Source organism: Dipodomys spectabilis, unplaced genomic scaffold (genome assembly GCF_019054845.1).
Source record: "Dipodomys spectabilis isolate Male_0828 unplaced genomic scaffold, ASM1905484v1 ptg000089l, whole genome shotgun sequence".
Classification (NCBI taxonomy): Eukaryota; Metazoa; Chordata; class Mammalia; order Rodentia; family Heteromyidae; genus Dipodomys; species Dipodomys spectabilis.
Window position 1 is genome coordinate 14,886,948 of NW_024870766.1, and position 17,539 is coordinate 14,904,486.

Here is a 17,539-nt window from a genome sequence, read left to right on the forward strand (position 1 = left end):
AAGATCACAGCAACTTCCCAGTGGTGCAAGTCCTGAAAGGAGACCATTGGAAAGGCCAGACTAACAAAATAACAAAATAAATCCTATTTGTAAGAAGAGGGAAGCGATGGGAAAGGTGCCCAGGCATCCGTGGGAGATGAATCCTAGAGCATTCGGCCTCCTCCAGCCCGTGGAGGGGCTGGAAGTCCTCCTGTGGGTGGCACGCTGAATAAACCCTGTCCGGTCTCCATGACCCTAGAACTGTTCTTCACCTGCTCCAGCTGCAACTTATAACCCCTGCTTTCACTCTATTTGATGTCGGTATAATTTGTGGAGGGGAAGGGGAAAAACAAGTCGTTTAAATAAGGATACAGGTGGACCCGTGGCAGCAATGAGAAGTACAAGTTGTCACGTCGAAAACGAACTTTACAACTTTGGGGGGGGGGATTGGGTGGGAGGTGGGGGGTTGCTGGGAAGGGATGGGAAGGGGAAACAAAGGAGGATACTGCAATGCTTGATAAGAAATGTACTCATTATCTTGCCCGTGTAATTGTAACCCCTCTGTACAGTATTTTCACAATAAAAAAAAAAAAAAAGAACCTACACGCGCGCAGAAAGCACGCTCACCCCAAGCCAGGTTGAATGGGCACCCCCCCCCCTGGTGACCGCCGGCCTTCGCGGGTGTGTTTCCTCGCACAGGGAAAGCACTTGGGGGCTACAGAAGAGCAAGCTTCCTGCCGCTCCGACGTTTAGTCACTTTAGGAAGCCAGCTCCTTCTTCAAGGCCCAGATCACCCCCCCCCCCCTTTGATCCTCTGTCCGTTTCGGGGGTGAAGGCTGCCTGCCGGGAGGAGGCGGCGCCCTGGCCTCGGGGTAAAACCGAAAGTGGCCGCGGTGACTCGGGTGGGGGGTGGGAGGAAGGAGAGAGGGCGGTCTCGGGGTGGAAGGAAGGTGGTGACCGGGCCGGGGATGTCCGCCTCGGGGCTGCGTGCTGGTGATGGCTCTCCGTCTGGTCGTAGATTTCGATCTCCGGAAAGACGTGCTCCCCTGGCTGCGGGCGCAGGGCGCGGAAGGCGGCGGCGCAGGTGCCCGGGCGCGCGCGTGTCCCGGTTAGGGGACTGGTGGGGACGAGGAGGCAGATTCATTTATACCCGGAGGCTGGGGTGCATGGGGTGGGGGACACCGACCCAGCGGAGGCACCCCCGCCCTCCGCGTTTTCCTCCTCGCGCCGGTAATCTGTGAAGGTTGGTGCCTAGAGGTTGAGCGTCCCTCTGTCGCCCCGGCTTCTCGGCTTGGCGGTGTCACCCAGGGCCAACCGGTAAAGGTCGTGGTTGGGCTACGCGGTCTCTTCTAGCGAGCCCGCCAGCGCCCCCCGTGCTGCGCCCCCCCCCCCAACGGTAACAGGAACAACAACAAAACCCTCAGCCCCGCAGAAAGTCCGGGGACACTGGCGGCACCCCCCTGAGTGGCGTCGCTTCGTGGGGGACAAGTGGGGTGGGAGAGGGGGAGGCGGCTGCGGAAGCCAGGGGGCTTGTTCACACTTCACCAGCCCTGGGGGCTCTGCCGGACCAGGGGCTCCTCCAACTGGAAAGGCTTTAGAGCGCGCACGCGCACGCACGCACGCACACACACACACACACACACACACACACACACACACACACCTCAAAACGGAATTATGGTCACCAAGAAAACCATCATATAAATATTTTAACCTTTGCGCCGTTTGAGCTCGACTGTGATTTGTGAGCGTGTGCGCGTGCGCGCGCGCGCCTTCCCGGCCCGATCTACTGGAAAGAAGGGGAACTCGAGTGGTTTGGAGTTTGCTGAACCTTTGTGAGGCCCCGTTTTTGTGTCTGTGTGGCAGATGGGAAGCACAGTGGGTGGGGGTCTGTCCCGTGGGCGGGGGTCTTTTCCAAGCTGGGCGCAGGGAAGACAGCCTGTTGTCTAAAGCCTTCGAGCGCTCAGCACCCCACAAGGATGCCCAGACTCCCTCTCCCCTCATCCCCGAAATTTGAAATCGAGCCCATCTGCTGAGGCTGCTGCCCACATCTCTGTTTTGATTCTGGAGATGAGTGAAAAGTGACCAGGAGGCCAGTGTTGATCTACTTTAAACAAGAGGGGTGTGTGTGTACGTGTGTGTATGTGTGTGTTCCTAAGGTTTCCCCCTGTGCAAGAGCTGTCCACTTGCACACTGTAGACTATTCGTACATGTGTGAATGAACAGGCATCAAATTACTCAACTTCATTGCTGCTTTATATCTATCTGCACACTAGCATGAGCTTTAGTAGAATTATGTGCAAGGTTCCTTGTCTTGGCCTGTGGGTTGTTAGTTCCACAATATTAGCTATGTGTAGCAGCCTGAATTTGTTGTTAGTGTCATTATGAATAAAGTTTTACTTTCCATAGGGGGCAAGGAAGAGGATCTGCATGTTTAAATAGGTCTCCAAGACTTAGCTTTTCGGAATACTGCAGGCAGCTCTAAGTCTGTTTTCTACCACCCAGGAGTATGCCCACTCAGAATGCACACCTTATTTTCTACGTGACAGGTGTCTGCAAATGAGAAGTCAGATAAGTGTGAAATGCCACACTCATGTTTCAGTGATGGGTGTTGTGATCAAAAAGCTGTGTGTGACCCTGTTGGAGTTTGTATCTTTTGCTTATCTGTGAAGAATTGTAAACTTGCATATTGATACTCCACTAAAAAATAAAGGTACCCCTGGGTATCCTCAGAAGGTAAATTTACTAGAAATACTAATTTTTCCAATATTAATGGCATTATGCTCATTCAGAGCACAGTGGCACAATATTACTTACTTTTTATGCTTTTCAAATATAAATAACTAATACTATTTTTTGCAGCTTTCCAACTATAGCATTTTAATGCACCTTGTTTTAACACTTGCTTTCCTAATTTGAATTCTTAATATTTTTCTGCAATTTTTCTCTTTTTTTTACTTTTTCTTTCTTTTTGTGGTACCTGGGGTTTGAACTCAGGGCTTTATAATTGCTAGGCAGGTGCTCTATTACTTGAGCCATGCCCCATCCCAGAGTCTTCATATTTTTACACTAACAAATCCAAATGAAGATTTCTTACTGGTGCTGAGCAATTCTCTTTAAGTCTGGCATAGTCCTGGTAAAACAGGCAGGAGCAGGCTGTCAGCTGTTGGCTGATTCTAAGCGAGCATAACAGTCAATAAGGGCTAGAGGACTTAGGAGGCTAGTTTTGGCTCATGCATCTACGCTTGGTTCTGTGTTGGGAAAATAGTCTTGCCTGAAAAAAAAAGAGAAAAAACATTGTTCTTAAATATAAAAATGAATAAATAAGAGTATTTGAATGTATGTTACTTATAGTTGATGATTTTAAAACCATAGATACTCACTACTTCATTTTACAGATGTTGAAAATATCCTGTCAAAAATACATAGGGGCTTGAGGCATGCTCATGTTAGCAAGTGTGAGCCCTAAGACAAAACTTCCATACCACACAAAAAGGTTCATTTAATACGCCTAACTTACTAAGCATCCTAGCTTAACAACACAGTACTCTGTAGAATACAGGTTGTTGATCCTCAGGATTGTGGCTGACTGGGAGGTATAGCTTGCTATCATTGCCTAGCACCACAAGACAGCATCCTACTGTATTCAGAATTCAAGGTATGGCTTCAATTCTACTTGCTTTAATGCCTTTGTAAAGTAAAACAAAACTAAACCAAACCAAAATACTAAATTGGATCATTGTAAGTCAGGGACCATCTATCTTATATGATTCTGTCTGTGTCAACCTGGACCGTGATTCTTTCTCTTTTTTTTTTGGGGGGGGGGGTCCGGTCGTGGGGCTGAACTCTGGGCCTGGGTGCTGTCCCTCAGCTCTTCAGCTCAAGGCTAGCGCTCTACCACTTGTGCCACAACACCACTTCCAGCTTTTTCTGCTTATGTGTTGCTGAGGAATTGAACTCAGGGCCTCATGGATGCAAGGCAAGCACTCTACCATTGAGCCACCTTCCCAGCTCCTGGACCATGACTCTCTTATCCACACTTTCTATGTAGCTGAGATAATAATAGACAAGAACCACTTCACTCAGCTTTTTTTTTTAATATGTATTTTTTATTGTAAAGATACTGCACAGAGGGGTTACAGTTACATGAGTAAGATAATGAGCACATTTCCTATGGAGCATTGTTACCCCTTCCTTTGTTTTTCCCCTACCATCCCTTCCCTCCTACCTTCCCAACTCCTTCCCGCCCCTCGAAGTTGTAAAATTTGTTTTCAACATAGTGTATTGTACATCTCATTGTTACAATGGGTCAACCTGTGTCCTTATTCCAGTATTTTGTTATTTCCCTTTTCTTCCCCAAATTAGAAAAATGTATACACAAGATGCAGGGCACCGGAATCAAATACAGTGAAAACAGGGGTTATACCATGGGGGAGGAACATACAAAAGAAACAAAAAAAAAACACACATATAAGTGCACATATAAGTGCATTAAAAACAACATGAAAGATAAAACCACTTGTGTCCCTATCTTGGAGTTCATTTTGCTTAGCATCATCTTATATGGTCATATGTACATAGCTTTTGATTTTTTCTGCTTGCCCTAGACATATACTAGCTATTGCAAATAAGGGAAACCATGAGACCTATGTTTCTTTAGGCCTGGCTTACTTCACTTAATATAATTTTTTTCAAGTCTTTCCATTTCCTAACAAATGGGGCGCGGTGTCATTCTTTCTGATATATATATATATATATATATATATATATATATATATATATATATATATATTGCATATTCTTGATCCATTCATCTACTGAAGGGCATGTGTCACCCAGCTTTTTATCTGTTGAAATAAATTCTTTACCTAGTCTGGGTCAAACTGCAGTCAATGTCAATGTCAATCTCCCAAGTAGCTAGGATTATAGTCTTAAGTCAATGTGTCTAACAGATGGTTATCTTTGCCAGGGAAAGAGGTATAGTTGTCCAGGTGACTGATTTAAATCTAAGTGTTCCTTTTGCTGTTCTTATATACCCCCAAGATGGATTGGGGGGCGGTGTAGTCAGAGAGTAATTCTCTTAGTCATGCTGTTGTTCTCATTTGTTTCCCATTCTCTTGCCTAGGTCTTTCCTGTTTATGTTTCCTTCTCAACTTCCTTAGTCTCCTGTTTCAATTCTTTGTTCTTCTATATTTGATTCTTTTTTTTTTTTCCTGGGGCTTGAACTCTGGGCTTGGGCGCTGTCCCTCAGCTCTTCAGCACAAGGCAAGCACTCTACCACTTAAGCCACAGCACCACTTCCTGTTTTTGATTCTTAATTATCTCATCTTTCCTTTTCTCATTTAGAATGTGAGGTACAAATCACATCATATTTTTTCTTCATAGCTACTCATACTGAGCCTGGGGACCTGAGTAAATTATTTACAGAGTAGGAGTGTCACAGGTACAACCATATTTTATCACCCCTGCATCTAAGTATTTGGGAATTCATTCAAAAATTTTAATAAGACTATATGATTCCCTCTTCTTTGGCAAGTATTGCCATTACAAAGATGGAAAACACTTTTCTTCTCTTTTTCTTTTTTGGTCTCACAGCAGTTTGGCATAAAATTTATATACTTGGCAAACATCTTCCTGTAAAATGACTATCTGGAAAACTAGCATCTGCTTACTTTATCTCTTTTTTGTAGTAGGTTTATTTATGAAACATCTTATAAAAACTGGTGTTTTTTTTTCTTTGTGAGAACCAACTACACTGAACTGTGAAATTAAGCTACATTTCCTCCTTTGAAATTGCTTAACTTCCTTTTCTGGGCTTTCCAGAGTTGAACCACTGGGAGAAGAGTCAGAATGAATAAGCAGAGAGGTTACTGGATACTTCTTTGAGAAGGGTGTGTTAAACTATGAGTAAGGCATTCAGGGAGGCAGGGCCAGTGGGCTAACAGTGTGCGGTGAGATAATTGTCTCTGAATTTCCAACATTGCCAAATGTTTCTATTTCAAATATTCTTAAAATATGAGCCATATATGGAGCCACAGGGTTAGCATTGACTAATGTACCCATGAAGGTGTTATTTAAAATTTTTCCAACTCGGGCTGGGAAGGTGTCTCAGTAGTAGAGCGCTTGCCTTGCATGCATGAGGCCCTGGGTTCGATTCCTCAGCACCTCATAAGCAAAAAGAAAAAAGCCGGAAGTGGCGCTGTGGCTCAAGTGGTAGAGCGCTCGCCTTGAGCTGAAGAGCTGAGGGACAGTGCCCAGGCCCAGAGTTCAGGCCCCACGACCGGACCCAAAAAAAAAAAAAAATTTTTTTTTCCAACTCTACCATACATCCTATGCAGGTCTTCATTATGCTCGCTAATGACTGTTGCTTCATATATAATGCAAAGACATTATTTATTGGTTTTCAACCCTGATTGAATCACTTTGGGGATTTGAAAGCACCCACATAAGAGAGAGGGCTCCAGCCGGGTGCCGGTGGCTCACGTCTGTAATCCTAGCTACTCAGGAGGCTGAGATCTGAGGAACCTGGTTCAAAGCCAGCCCCCGAGCAGGAAAGTCGGTGAAACTCTTATCTCCAATAAACCACCAGAAAACCAGAAGTGGCGCTGTAGCTCAAGTGGTAGAGCGCTAGCCTTGAGCTGAAGAGCTGAGGGACAGTGCCCAATCCCAGACTTCAAGCCCCACAACCGACAAAAAAAAAATTCTAGCTCAATATGATCAGAATGTCTGTAGTTGGGCCTGATGCATCAGTAGTCTTAAGAAAACATGTTGTCTTTGTTGGTAATTTTTTTAAGATGTGTCTTTTAAGAAAGTTGGATTCTCTTAGCGAGATTTCTTGCAAAGGAGTTTCTTAGCTGAAATCTTTTGAAGTGTACTTTTGAGAAAGTCGGTCCGAGTGTCCTTATAATCTTGAAAGGAAAAAAATACTTTCAAAACATTGACACATTGCATTCCTTAAGTTTTGAGTCATGTGTAGGATGAAAAGCAATTTACTGAAATTCTCTTTAGATGTTTACAAAACCCATCTAAAAAAGGATTTTTGAGTAAGACTCCATTTTCTTGTGGTAAGCTTGGTTCAGAACACTTAGCTCATTGTTATGTTTACCGTTTTCTATGAGAGAAGTCTGCATTACCTTGTCATTGTGTGATATTGATCACCACACAGAAGCTCTATTGTCCCATCAATGCAATGGGCCTGCAGTTCCTCACACACCGTGTGGGTGACATAAAAATGGAAACTTAAATTGGGAAGTGCTATTTAGCACAAGCTAATTGGATCTTGTTCTACTAAGAAAAAAGCAGTGTGGAGTGTGTCTGACAGTTTGCTACATCCTGAAGAATACACGTATCTGTGTATAGAAACACTTGCTCCTGCCTGTTGATCTACCCCAAATGATCCAGAAAGCGGCTGTTGGGGCAGGGTCAGGGTGAGCAATGCCACAGTGATGAGTGTTCTCTTTCCTTTCCTGGCGCCAATGCAGATAGGTGTCCAGTTCACCAATCAGCCCAGTTCTAGGCTGCCTCCCCCCACCCAACCCCTTTGAATTAAAAATACAAACTGAAATTCACTGAGTTTGAGAAACTTTGTATATGTTTTATCTGAACATTTGAGTATGTCCTTAATGATATAGAAGTTTAACATCTAAAAAAGATTATTTGTGTAGGGAAAACTCAGTCAAGTTTAAGGAATTTAATATTTGACAGCTTTTTCAGGGAATTGTGAAACTATACATTTCTCGCTAGTTAATAATTATTATTATACACAAAATGTTTCATACTAAGAGTTTTTGTTTTTCTTTAAAAGGTAACTTTCGTAGAGAAAAGTAACAAAATCTAAATGCACAGCTTAATTCTCAGGAAGCTAAACTCAGAGGAATAAGAAAACATTATGCCAGAGGTCCCTCCTGCCTCCAGCAGTGTTTCATGGAGCAATGTGTGAATTTTGTCTGTTCTTAGACGTGTATATAAACTGGGGGTTAAGTGATTATGGGGAAGATTTGTCTTTATTTTGTTCAGTTATCTGATGTAGTACCATAGGTCATAGGTTAAACCTCTCATTAGACTATATTCCATTGTTTCAATAGACTACAGGTTTTTTGTTTTTGTTTGTGGGGTTTTTTTTTTTTGGGTCTGGTAGTGGGCCTGAACTCTGGGCCTGGGCGCTGTCCCTCAGCTCTTCAGCTCAAGGCTAGTGCTCTACCACCTGAGCCACAGCACCACTTCCGGCTTTTTTCTTTTTGCTTATGTGGTGCTGGGGAATCAAACCCAGGGCCTCAAGCATGCAAGGCAAGCGCTCTACCACTGAGCCACCTTCCCAGCCCCTGTTTGTGGTTTTTTTTGGGTCATTGTTGTTGTTACTGTTTTTCCTGAGACAGGGACTAGCTATGCTACCCAGGGCCAGTCTTGGACTCCTGAGCTCAAATGATCCTCCTGCCAAAAATCTGGGATTATACTTGGTTGGCCATACTTAACACATAGCTGCATTTCCAACCAGATGTTCTCATTTAGAAGGTTCTTTCACAGAGGCTTCTAGAGACTTTCATAGAGACTTTCAGAACCAACCCTTTTAGCAAGGGGGAGAGGAGAACTTTAATGTCATATTTTTTTCTTTGCAGACTTTTCTATGCTTACCTCTCCTCCTTCTCTCCTCCTACTCTTGTGTCCGGGAGACTTTGGTGATGGTGGTATGGGCCTTTTGATAGCAAGATTCCTTCATCTGGATCCTTCACCAAATACTACATCTTATAGGGAAATGGGACAGGGAAGCAGGCACTTGCTGTAGTTTTCCCTCTTGCTTCTAGTAAGAGATTAAGAATCCAACTGTTTTTTTTTTTCTATTGTTAAGTAACCACCTAGACACCTGACAGCTCGGTTGAGTGCCTCACAGAAATTAACCTACCAGGAAGCTATACTAGTTCTAGGTTTGTATGCTTCTAGTGATATAGTCTTGAAATCCACAAAGCCAGAACTAGGAGAAATTTGAAATTTATTGACACATAAATGACATTCAAGAGAATATATGTAGCTCAATGAGTTATTGTGGTGAGCTTCTCCTGTATTTGTGGTATACAACCTTCCAGCTCATCACAGGGAGACCTCCCCAATCCTGTGGTTTTGCTGTTCCCTGAAGGTCATGGCTGTTCTCACTTCAAATATGATAGATAAGGTGAACTTTTTTGCCCATGTTTGTCTAGAACTTCATTCCTCCTCAATCCTACAACCTACTAAGTAGCCAGAATTATAACTATGAACCCTTATGTCTGGTGTTAGTATGTTTTAAACATCTTTTATGTTCTAACTTTTTGTTATTTTATTTCAGATGTATGGGAGACAAATTATGAGAGCTTACGTGTACTAAACGTTGAAAGAAATGGGAATATTATTTATACCTATAAGGTACATGTATTGTAGTATATATATATATAAACATAACATTTAATATTTTAACTATACTTTCTTTTTACAGAATTCAAGGCTATACTTTGTTGATAGGCAATGGATAAAACTTGTTGGTGTTAACATTTAACATATGACCTTGCTTTTGTATATATGGTACTGTATTACATGATTCATTTTTTCCGTTTTAGGAAGTAAGTAACCAACATATCTGACATTTAAAACTTTTCAGTAAATGAAAAATTTTATTTTCTAGACAAATAAAAAATTTCAAGCCAAATTGTGTTAAAATTTTCCCTTTGAGAAGTTATTAAATACTTATATTCAGAGTTAGATTTTTGAGCGATTACTCATGTTTTCAATATTCAGTTTTCTAAGAGAAATTCAACTTTATTGATAACTCTAATAGGATACATGAAAGAATAGTTCTAATAGCAGTTTGCACACATGTACTTCTGTGCATTTTTTCCTGTTAGATAAAAAAGTTCCTAAGTTATATCTAAGGATGGTGCATTTAAAGTATCACCTGATTCAAAAGTTTCATTTAGAAGGATGTTGTGGATTTGTTCTAGCCAATCTTATTATCCATCATATATATCTCCTTAAAGACACAAAAGGATTTTTCTTTTTCATCATGCTCAATCCTACTAGACAGGTCTCCGAAGTGCTAAGCTAGAAGTATTGATCTATTTTCCTCAGTGTGCCCAAACAGGTAGCTGGGTCAGTTTCTGTGTCTTTTTGACATGTACAGCAAGCTTTTCTTCGTGTGCTTATTGCTAAGACTAGATGAATTATTGCACTTTTATTTCATTTTGTTTTTTGGTGCTAATCCTGGAGCTTGAACTCTGGTCCTGGGTACTGTCCCTGAGCTTTGTTGCTCAAGGCTACTCCTCTACCACTTGAGCTCCACTTCCAGCTTCTTTGGTGATTTATTGGAGATAAGAGTCTCAAGAACTTTCTACACTGGGGCTGGCTTTGAAACTTAATCCTCAATTCTCAGCCTCCTCAGTAGCAGGGATTACAGGCATGAGCTACTGGTGCTTGGCTTATTGCAAGTTTATTTTAAAGCTACTGACAATTTTGTAAACAATGCTATCTAAACATCTTTTTAAAATGTTTTTAGGATGATAAAAGAAATGTCATCTTTGGATTCTATGATTGCCAAACCAAACAGAACAAGGTAAAAATCACCACAAATCATAGATAAAAATCTATCTACTTTTAGTTATATTACTTTTAGTAATAAAAACAGACTTTATTAAAATATAAATATATAATGATATATAAATGTAAAACATATGATTTTTATTACTGTTAGTTTTCTTCTTTTGCCTCATCTGTTTTCTAGATATAAAACTCATCTCACTCTCTAAAAATTTATCTCTTTGCCTTCTTTCTCTTACTTTTAAATTTTTCTCCCAGTTTCTCTCTCTCCCTCTTTTCCCCCTTTCTTCTCCCTCCCCCTGTCTCCTCTCACTTGCACCTTAAAGTCTTGTCAACTGAGACTTAAGTACATTGGCTCAAATCAAAATGTCCAGTATTCTGTTTGAGAAAAGAATGCAGGAAGTCCAGTGCCCTAGCCCTGATTTGTGTCCTGAGCATTTCACAATACCCTCTGGTCTTTCTGCTTCCGTGTGTTCTTTACTTGTCTTCTTAACAATCCAGGTGAGAAACTTAAGGCATTGGTTGGTATAGACAATGTTGTCTAATTCATAGGGCAGTAGAAGGGCATGGGCAGGACTCAGTTTGTCACAGACATCCTCCAACTTAAATGTACTTTGTCAATTCCAAATTTCTTTTTTTTTTTTTTTTTTTTTTGGGTCCGGTTGTGGGGCCTGAACTCTGGGCATGGGCACTGTCCCTCAGCTTTTCAGCTCAAGGCAAACACTCTACCACTTGAGCCACAGCACCACTTCCAGCTTTTTTGCTTATGTGGTGCTGAGGAATCGAACCCAGGGCCTCATGCATGCAAGGCAAGCGCTCTACCACTGAGCCACCTTCCCAGCCCCCAAATTTCTTATAGGCTATTCTTCCCTTTAGGTTTTTAATATGCTGCTGGGCTAATTCTCCCATGTTTTCCTCTTTTTCCACCTCTTCTATCCACACTCAGCGTAAAGGATTTTCATGACTGGATAACACACCTGCATATATCATACTGTAGTTTCATTGATCTATTGTTGACGTTGTTCTAGTTCTGTGGGACGCTTGCCTTCTGTTTAGTCTGTTTGGCTTCCTGTATCAAATTTCCTTTATTAAATTTAAACTTGCCTCCATATTTTCTCTTTTTTTTTAAAAGAAAATTTATGTTTTATTTTTCTTAACATTTAATTTTTTAAATTTTGGTTGAACCCAGAAGCTGGCACAATGTAGGCAAGAACTCTTACCACTCTTACCACCCTACCCTCTGTTCATTTGTAAAGATCCCCATTTGATTATATGATATCCTTTTTTCCTTTATTGTCAAACCCTAATTTAGAAAAACATAAAAGAAAGGAAGTCAAATGTTTTACCCATATTTTTGCTCTTTCTATTGTTCTTTCTTCCTTCCTCATAGGTCTGATTCCTTTTGTTGAACAATCATTTCCTTTGTTTTCTAAGAATTTGTTTTACTCATTATTTTAGGGTATGTTGATGGCTTTTTCTTACAGTTTCCCGGTCATCTGAATATGTCTTCTTTTATCCCTGGAGTATATTTATCTTTATTTTTGAAGCATAATTTATTATTGACATATATTTATATTTCTTCCTGAAATATAGAAGCCAAATCGACAGTTCTTTCCTTGCAGCACCGGAAACCTGTTGTGTCATTTCCTCCTGGGCTCCCGTGGGTGCTTGTGAGAACTGCTGTCACTTAAGCTTGCTCCTCCCAAACTTACTGTGTCATTTTTCTTTTCTAATTTCCAAAAAAGATCTTTTTTGTCTTTTATTTTCTGACCATTGATTTGAATTTGTCTCTTTGGATTTGTTTGGGTCTTTCCTGTGAGGGGTTCACATAGCTTGTAGAATCTGATGTCTTTTGTTCAGTATGGAGCATTTGCAGTCATCAGCTACTATTTTTTTTAAATGTCTTAAAAAAAAAACCTTGCCTTATTTTTTCCTCTCTTATTTCTCCAATGAAAGCTCATTGGAGGGCTGGGAAGGTGGCTCAGTGGTAGAACGCTTGCCTTGTATGCCTGAGGCCCTGGGTTCGATTCCTCAGCACCACATAAGCAAAAAGAAAAAAAGATGGAAGTGGTGCTGTGGCTCAATAGGTAGAGCACTAGCCTTGAGCTGAAGAGCTGAGGGACAGTGCCCAGGCCCAGAGTTCAGGCCCCACAACCGGACACACCCCCCACCCCCCCCCAAAAAGAAAGCTCATTGGATGGATTGCTGTAATACTTAGAAGTGAGTTAAATGCTTGTCTGTAGTTTTTTGTTGTTGTTGTTGAAATTATTAGGCCATTCAAGGATTAAGAAACCACTGATAGTTGAGGTGGCTCCTGCTTTAATCCTAGGTACTCAGGAGGCTGAAATAAGAGGTTTAAGGAATGAAGTCAATCGGAGCAGGAAAATCCGTGAGACTCTTATCTCCATTTAGCCATCAAAATCTTGTGACTTAAGTATTAGAGTACTACCTCAAGCACAAAAGCTCAGGAGCACCCAGGCCCAGGACTGGTACACACACACACACACACACACACACCCCTCAAAAAGAAATAAAAAGAAAAAAAAAATCTAAGAAGCAGTGATGTATACTGACACTATTACATGAAAAAGAGTTGCCAGGATAATAAATTCCATTTATGTTTTGTAAAAAGCTTATAAGAAAACTCAGAAGGCTGTGGACATGGTTCAAGTAGTGGGGGAACTGCTGAGACCCTGAGTTCAAACCCCAGTTCCTCACCCTCCCCCCAAAAAGAAGAAAAGAAACTATCAAGTGCAATAGTACAATATATATTGAGATGATTTTAAGACATGGAAGATTAAAGAATAAATTTACAAACACACTTCCTTTTGGAATAGAGTTGAGATGGCTGAGTGTACCATAAGATTTCAACTTTTTATTGTTGCATTAAAAGTTGCAATGTTTGTATTTTTTAAGCATTGAGACTATGCTCATGTGTTACTTTATGATCCAAAGTTTTAAACATTAAAATAAGTGTACACATGTGTGTACTCATGATTCTTTCTAATTCTAAATTAGAATCCCATAGAATAAGTTAAAGAAACTCAAATTTTTTCACTAGATTCAGTGTGTTCTTATTAACTCAGAGTTCATTTCTAAGTGTTTCCTGACTTCTCGGTACTTGGCACTAAGTTTTGACTATGCAGCTCTAATGTATTCGCAATAATGTTTTTAGTCTGCAAGTATTAATTACCTTGTGAATACTTCTACTATTCACTGTTTCTCTCAGCCTGTTCTCTCCTGAAGACTGAGGCTCCATCTTCTCTTCTGTCTCTGAGTGTATTTTAAATGAGTTTGCCTAACTTAATCGATTGTTTCCTCATCCTCTTTCTATGTGGCTATTTCATTTTCAAACAATTAGAATCCAAGCCAGGTGCCTGTGATCCTAGCTTCTTAGAAGGCTGAGAATTGAGGATCAAGGTTCAAAGCTGGGGGGCGGGGCCTAAAAACTCCCCAGGAGACTCTTATCTCCAATTAACCACTCAAAAACAAAACAAACAAACAAACAACAACAAAAACAGAAGTGGAGCTATGGCTCAAAGTGCTAGAGCATCTAGCCTTGAGTGAAAAAGCTCACGGACAGCACCCAGGCCCCGGGCTCAAGTCCCATGACCCACAAACAACAACGACAGATGGGTCAGGCCTGTAATGCTAGCTACTCAGGATTGAGGATCGCAGTTAGAAGCAAGCCCTGGCAGGAACGTCTGTGAGACGCTGATCTCCAATTAACCACCAGAAAACCGGAAGTGGTGCTGTGGTTCAAGAGATACAGCGTTTTCCTTGAGCTGAAGAGTTCTGGGACAGTGCCCAGCCCCAGAGTTCAAGCTCCATGACACAACAAAAAAATAGAGAGGTAGGCTCTCATTATATAGTCTAGGTTGGCCTTGGACTTACAGTCCTCCCTGAACCCACTTGAGTGCTGAGATTACAAATATGTGTCACTACGCCTGGCTTCTATTGATATTTTGAACATTCCAAACAGCAATGAGAAAACAAGATTAAATATTGAAACTTTTTTTTTTTTTGCTAATCCTTTAAGTAAAAACAAAAAGCACTTTGACAATCTTTAAGACTTAACTACTGATGGTCAATAATGTGATTTGCTTAAAAAATTTCACTTTAATGATTCTAATACTAATATTTGAGTGGTTGTTATGAGCGGAACACGTTTTACTAAGTCGTTCATGCTCATTATCTCTCTTGCTCCTCTCAATCCCATGAGGCAGGTATTATGTTCTTGTTTGTTTGTTTTTATCGGTGGTGAGGTTTGAACTCTCAGCCTGGGAGCTCTCCCTCCACGCTTCAGCTCAAGGTGAGGACTCTACAACTTGAGCCACAGTGCCACTTCTGGTTTTCTGGTGGTTAATTGGAGATAAGAGTCTCATGGACTTTGCTGCTCTGGCTGGCTTTGAACTAAGATACACAGATCTCAGCCTCCTGAGTAGCTAGGATTACAGGCCAGGAGCCACTGGTGCCCAGCTGGTATTATGTTAAGGGGGCAGAGTTTGAATAAATTGTCCAGTCACATAGCAAGTGGCAGTTAAGACTTAAAGCTCAATCACAACTCATGGATAAGTTTCACTGCCAAATATGGCCTGACAGCAAATTTTGTTTGTTAAAAAAAAAATCCAAAAAGTTTTAGCATGAATAAACTAATTGAGGATTCATTGGTAAAAATCTTGTACCACAATAATACTTGATACAGGGCTCAACAGGAATTTATCTCCATGCAATAATCATTTGATATAAAACTCCAAATTAATTATTTTTGTTTTAATAGCATCTTTATACCTTTGAAAAAGACTTGCAAGTCATTAGTGGCTCTATCAACAGTGAGAAAACATTGCTTGGTAAGTTGAACTCTTACTGCTACATGTCAAGAACTAAACTATGCCATTTAAGAATTTTAATGTATTGGATTTTGCAACATTTGATCATTCTATAACAATGCTTTTCCGGAAGAGAAATATTCTTTTGGAAATTAGATTTGAAATGAAGAGTCTGTAGGGCATCCCTACCAAAAAAAATTGAATTCTTTGTATTTTATTATTTGAAGTTTTATTTATTTCTATATAAAACCATAACAAGCCACTACATGGATCGATTGCTAATGGATTTTTTTCTTTTTCAATTAGCTGCAAGTTTAGTTCAATCTACTGAAGAAGGAAGAAGGAATGAGCTTCAACCAGGTAATGAAATTATACTTTTTTTGTAAATAAGATGGGTAGAGGAAGATTAATTGGACTAAGTCAAAGTTCAGTCATTAGAAATATCTTTCTCTTAGAAGGCAGTAGTCATTTACATTTAAGCGTGAGCAAGATTTTTTTTGAAGTTTTTGTTTTTCAAGTAAAGAAGATGGTACAGAAACTAATAGAACAGTAAAGTATCAGAAGCATTAAAATGACAATTAGCTCCTGAACATTAAACAAATGCTGAAGATACATTGAACCTTATGGCCAGCAGCTACTGTATAGTGTTGGGAAAGTCATGCTTAGCATTTTTAAATAACTGCTGAATACATATGATTGCATTGCGAATAGTCCATGGATGCAAAATAAAAATGAATTCTAGCTTGGTGATGGTGACTCATACTTATAACTCTAGCTACTCATGAGACTGAGATCTGAGGAAAGGAAAGATCTGAGAGGTGTGGCACAAGTGTAGAGAGAGAAAAAGCTAAGGTACCATGCCCATGCTCTGAGTTCAAGCTCCAGTCCTAGCATCAAACAACAACAACAACAACAACAAAAACCACCCCCCTCTCCCCAAACCCAATTCTACTCATTAGCCAACATCCAATTTATGGCTGATAATGATCTATTAATTTAAAAAATCCTGTATCATCCATCTGTCTACAGCTCAACAGTATTGAATATCTGCTGTGGGTCAAGTACCCTTTATGGTCCCGGGGACACCATGTCTGTAAGAAATTGGGTGACCACCTTTCTAATCTAATTTTCCAGTGCAAATGAACACAATGGCTCGAAAGTCCAGGTTAATAAGTGAAGAAGATGTAGTGTAAGAACAATGAAATGTCTTTGTTGTTCCATTTTTAACATAGCAACCAAGAAAGAGTTCCTCTTAATGAAAAAGACTAGTGAGGGGGTGGGAAGGGGTGTGTGTCCCTCTTTGGAGACATTGAGGAAAAGGCAGTCTTTAACTCCAGCTTTTTGTTCTCGTGTGGGGTCAGTTATACAATGGGACCAACTTTCAATTAAGAGAACTTTGGATTTCATTTAAAAATCGAATTTGTAAACATTGACTCATGTATATATCTAATTTGTATATATATCTAATTTATATATATTTTATTTGTATGAATATTGTATACATATATATGTATATATCTAATATATATATATATATTCATATTTGCTGGGGCAATGCTAAGCACCACAGGCTGGTACTGGCCTGTTGACTACCATTTTTTAAGTCTCCGTTTTTGTGGCTTGCCTAGCAGTCCCTTACTGTTCTGATCCCAGGTGCTTTCCATCTGCTCTGTTTACTTGGCACTCCAGTTCCTTCTGGTGTTAGCTTAGTTCTCTGTGTCTGCGTGGGATGGAAAAACCCTTTGTACATACTTTCCACAGGAGCCTTGTGAGGCTTCTTTGGAACACTCATTTTCTCCCAGTGGAATCTGGATAGGGTCTTCTTGGCCACCTCAGCAAGGGTTTAGGAGAAATGGCAGGAGGCAGGAGGTTTCCTCTGAAATTTCATCTTTTGAATTTTTTGCTGGTGCTAGGGCTTGAACTCCAGACCTTGGCATTGTCCCTGAGCTTTTTTTGCTCAAGGCTAACACTCTGCTACAGCACTACTTCTGGCTTTTTGGTGGTTAATTGGAGAGAAAAATTTTCCAGATTTTGCTACTGGGGCTGGCTTTGAACCATGATTCTCAGAGCTCAGCCTCTTAAGTAGCTAGGATTACGGGAGTGGGTCACTGGCACCTGGCTTGAAATCTCATGATTTTTTAAAAAAATTTTTAAAATTTTTTTTATTTTTT

The 17,539-nt window shown here is 40.7% G+C and overlaps 1 protein-coding gene across 2 annotated transcripts in view; it reads left to right on the forward strand.

The window, feature by feature from the left end:
- The first annotated feature begins 905 nt into the window (after nt 1-905).
- Nucleotides 906-17,539, forward strand: part of LOC122111929 (gamma-secretase activating protein) — a 74,779-nt gene continuing 58,145 nt past the window's right edge. For both annotated transcript variants that reach the window (XM_042684743.1, XM_042684744.1), the window contains exons 1-5: nt 906-1,063; nt 9,299-9,375; nt 10,499-10,555; nt 15,320-15,389; nt 15,675-15,728. In XM_042684743.1, coding sequence (XP_042540677.1) covers nt 976-1,063; nt 9,299-9,375; nt 10,499-10,555; nt 15,320-15,389; nt 15,675-15,728 — 346 coding nt within the window. In that variant the 5' untranslated portion in view covers nt 906-975. The remainder of the gene's footprint in view (nt 1,064-9,298; nt 9,376-10,498; nt 10,556-15,319; nt 15,390-15,674; nt 15,729-17,539) is intronic.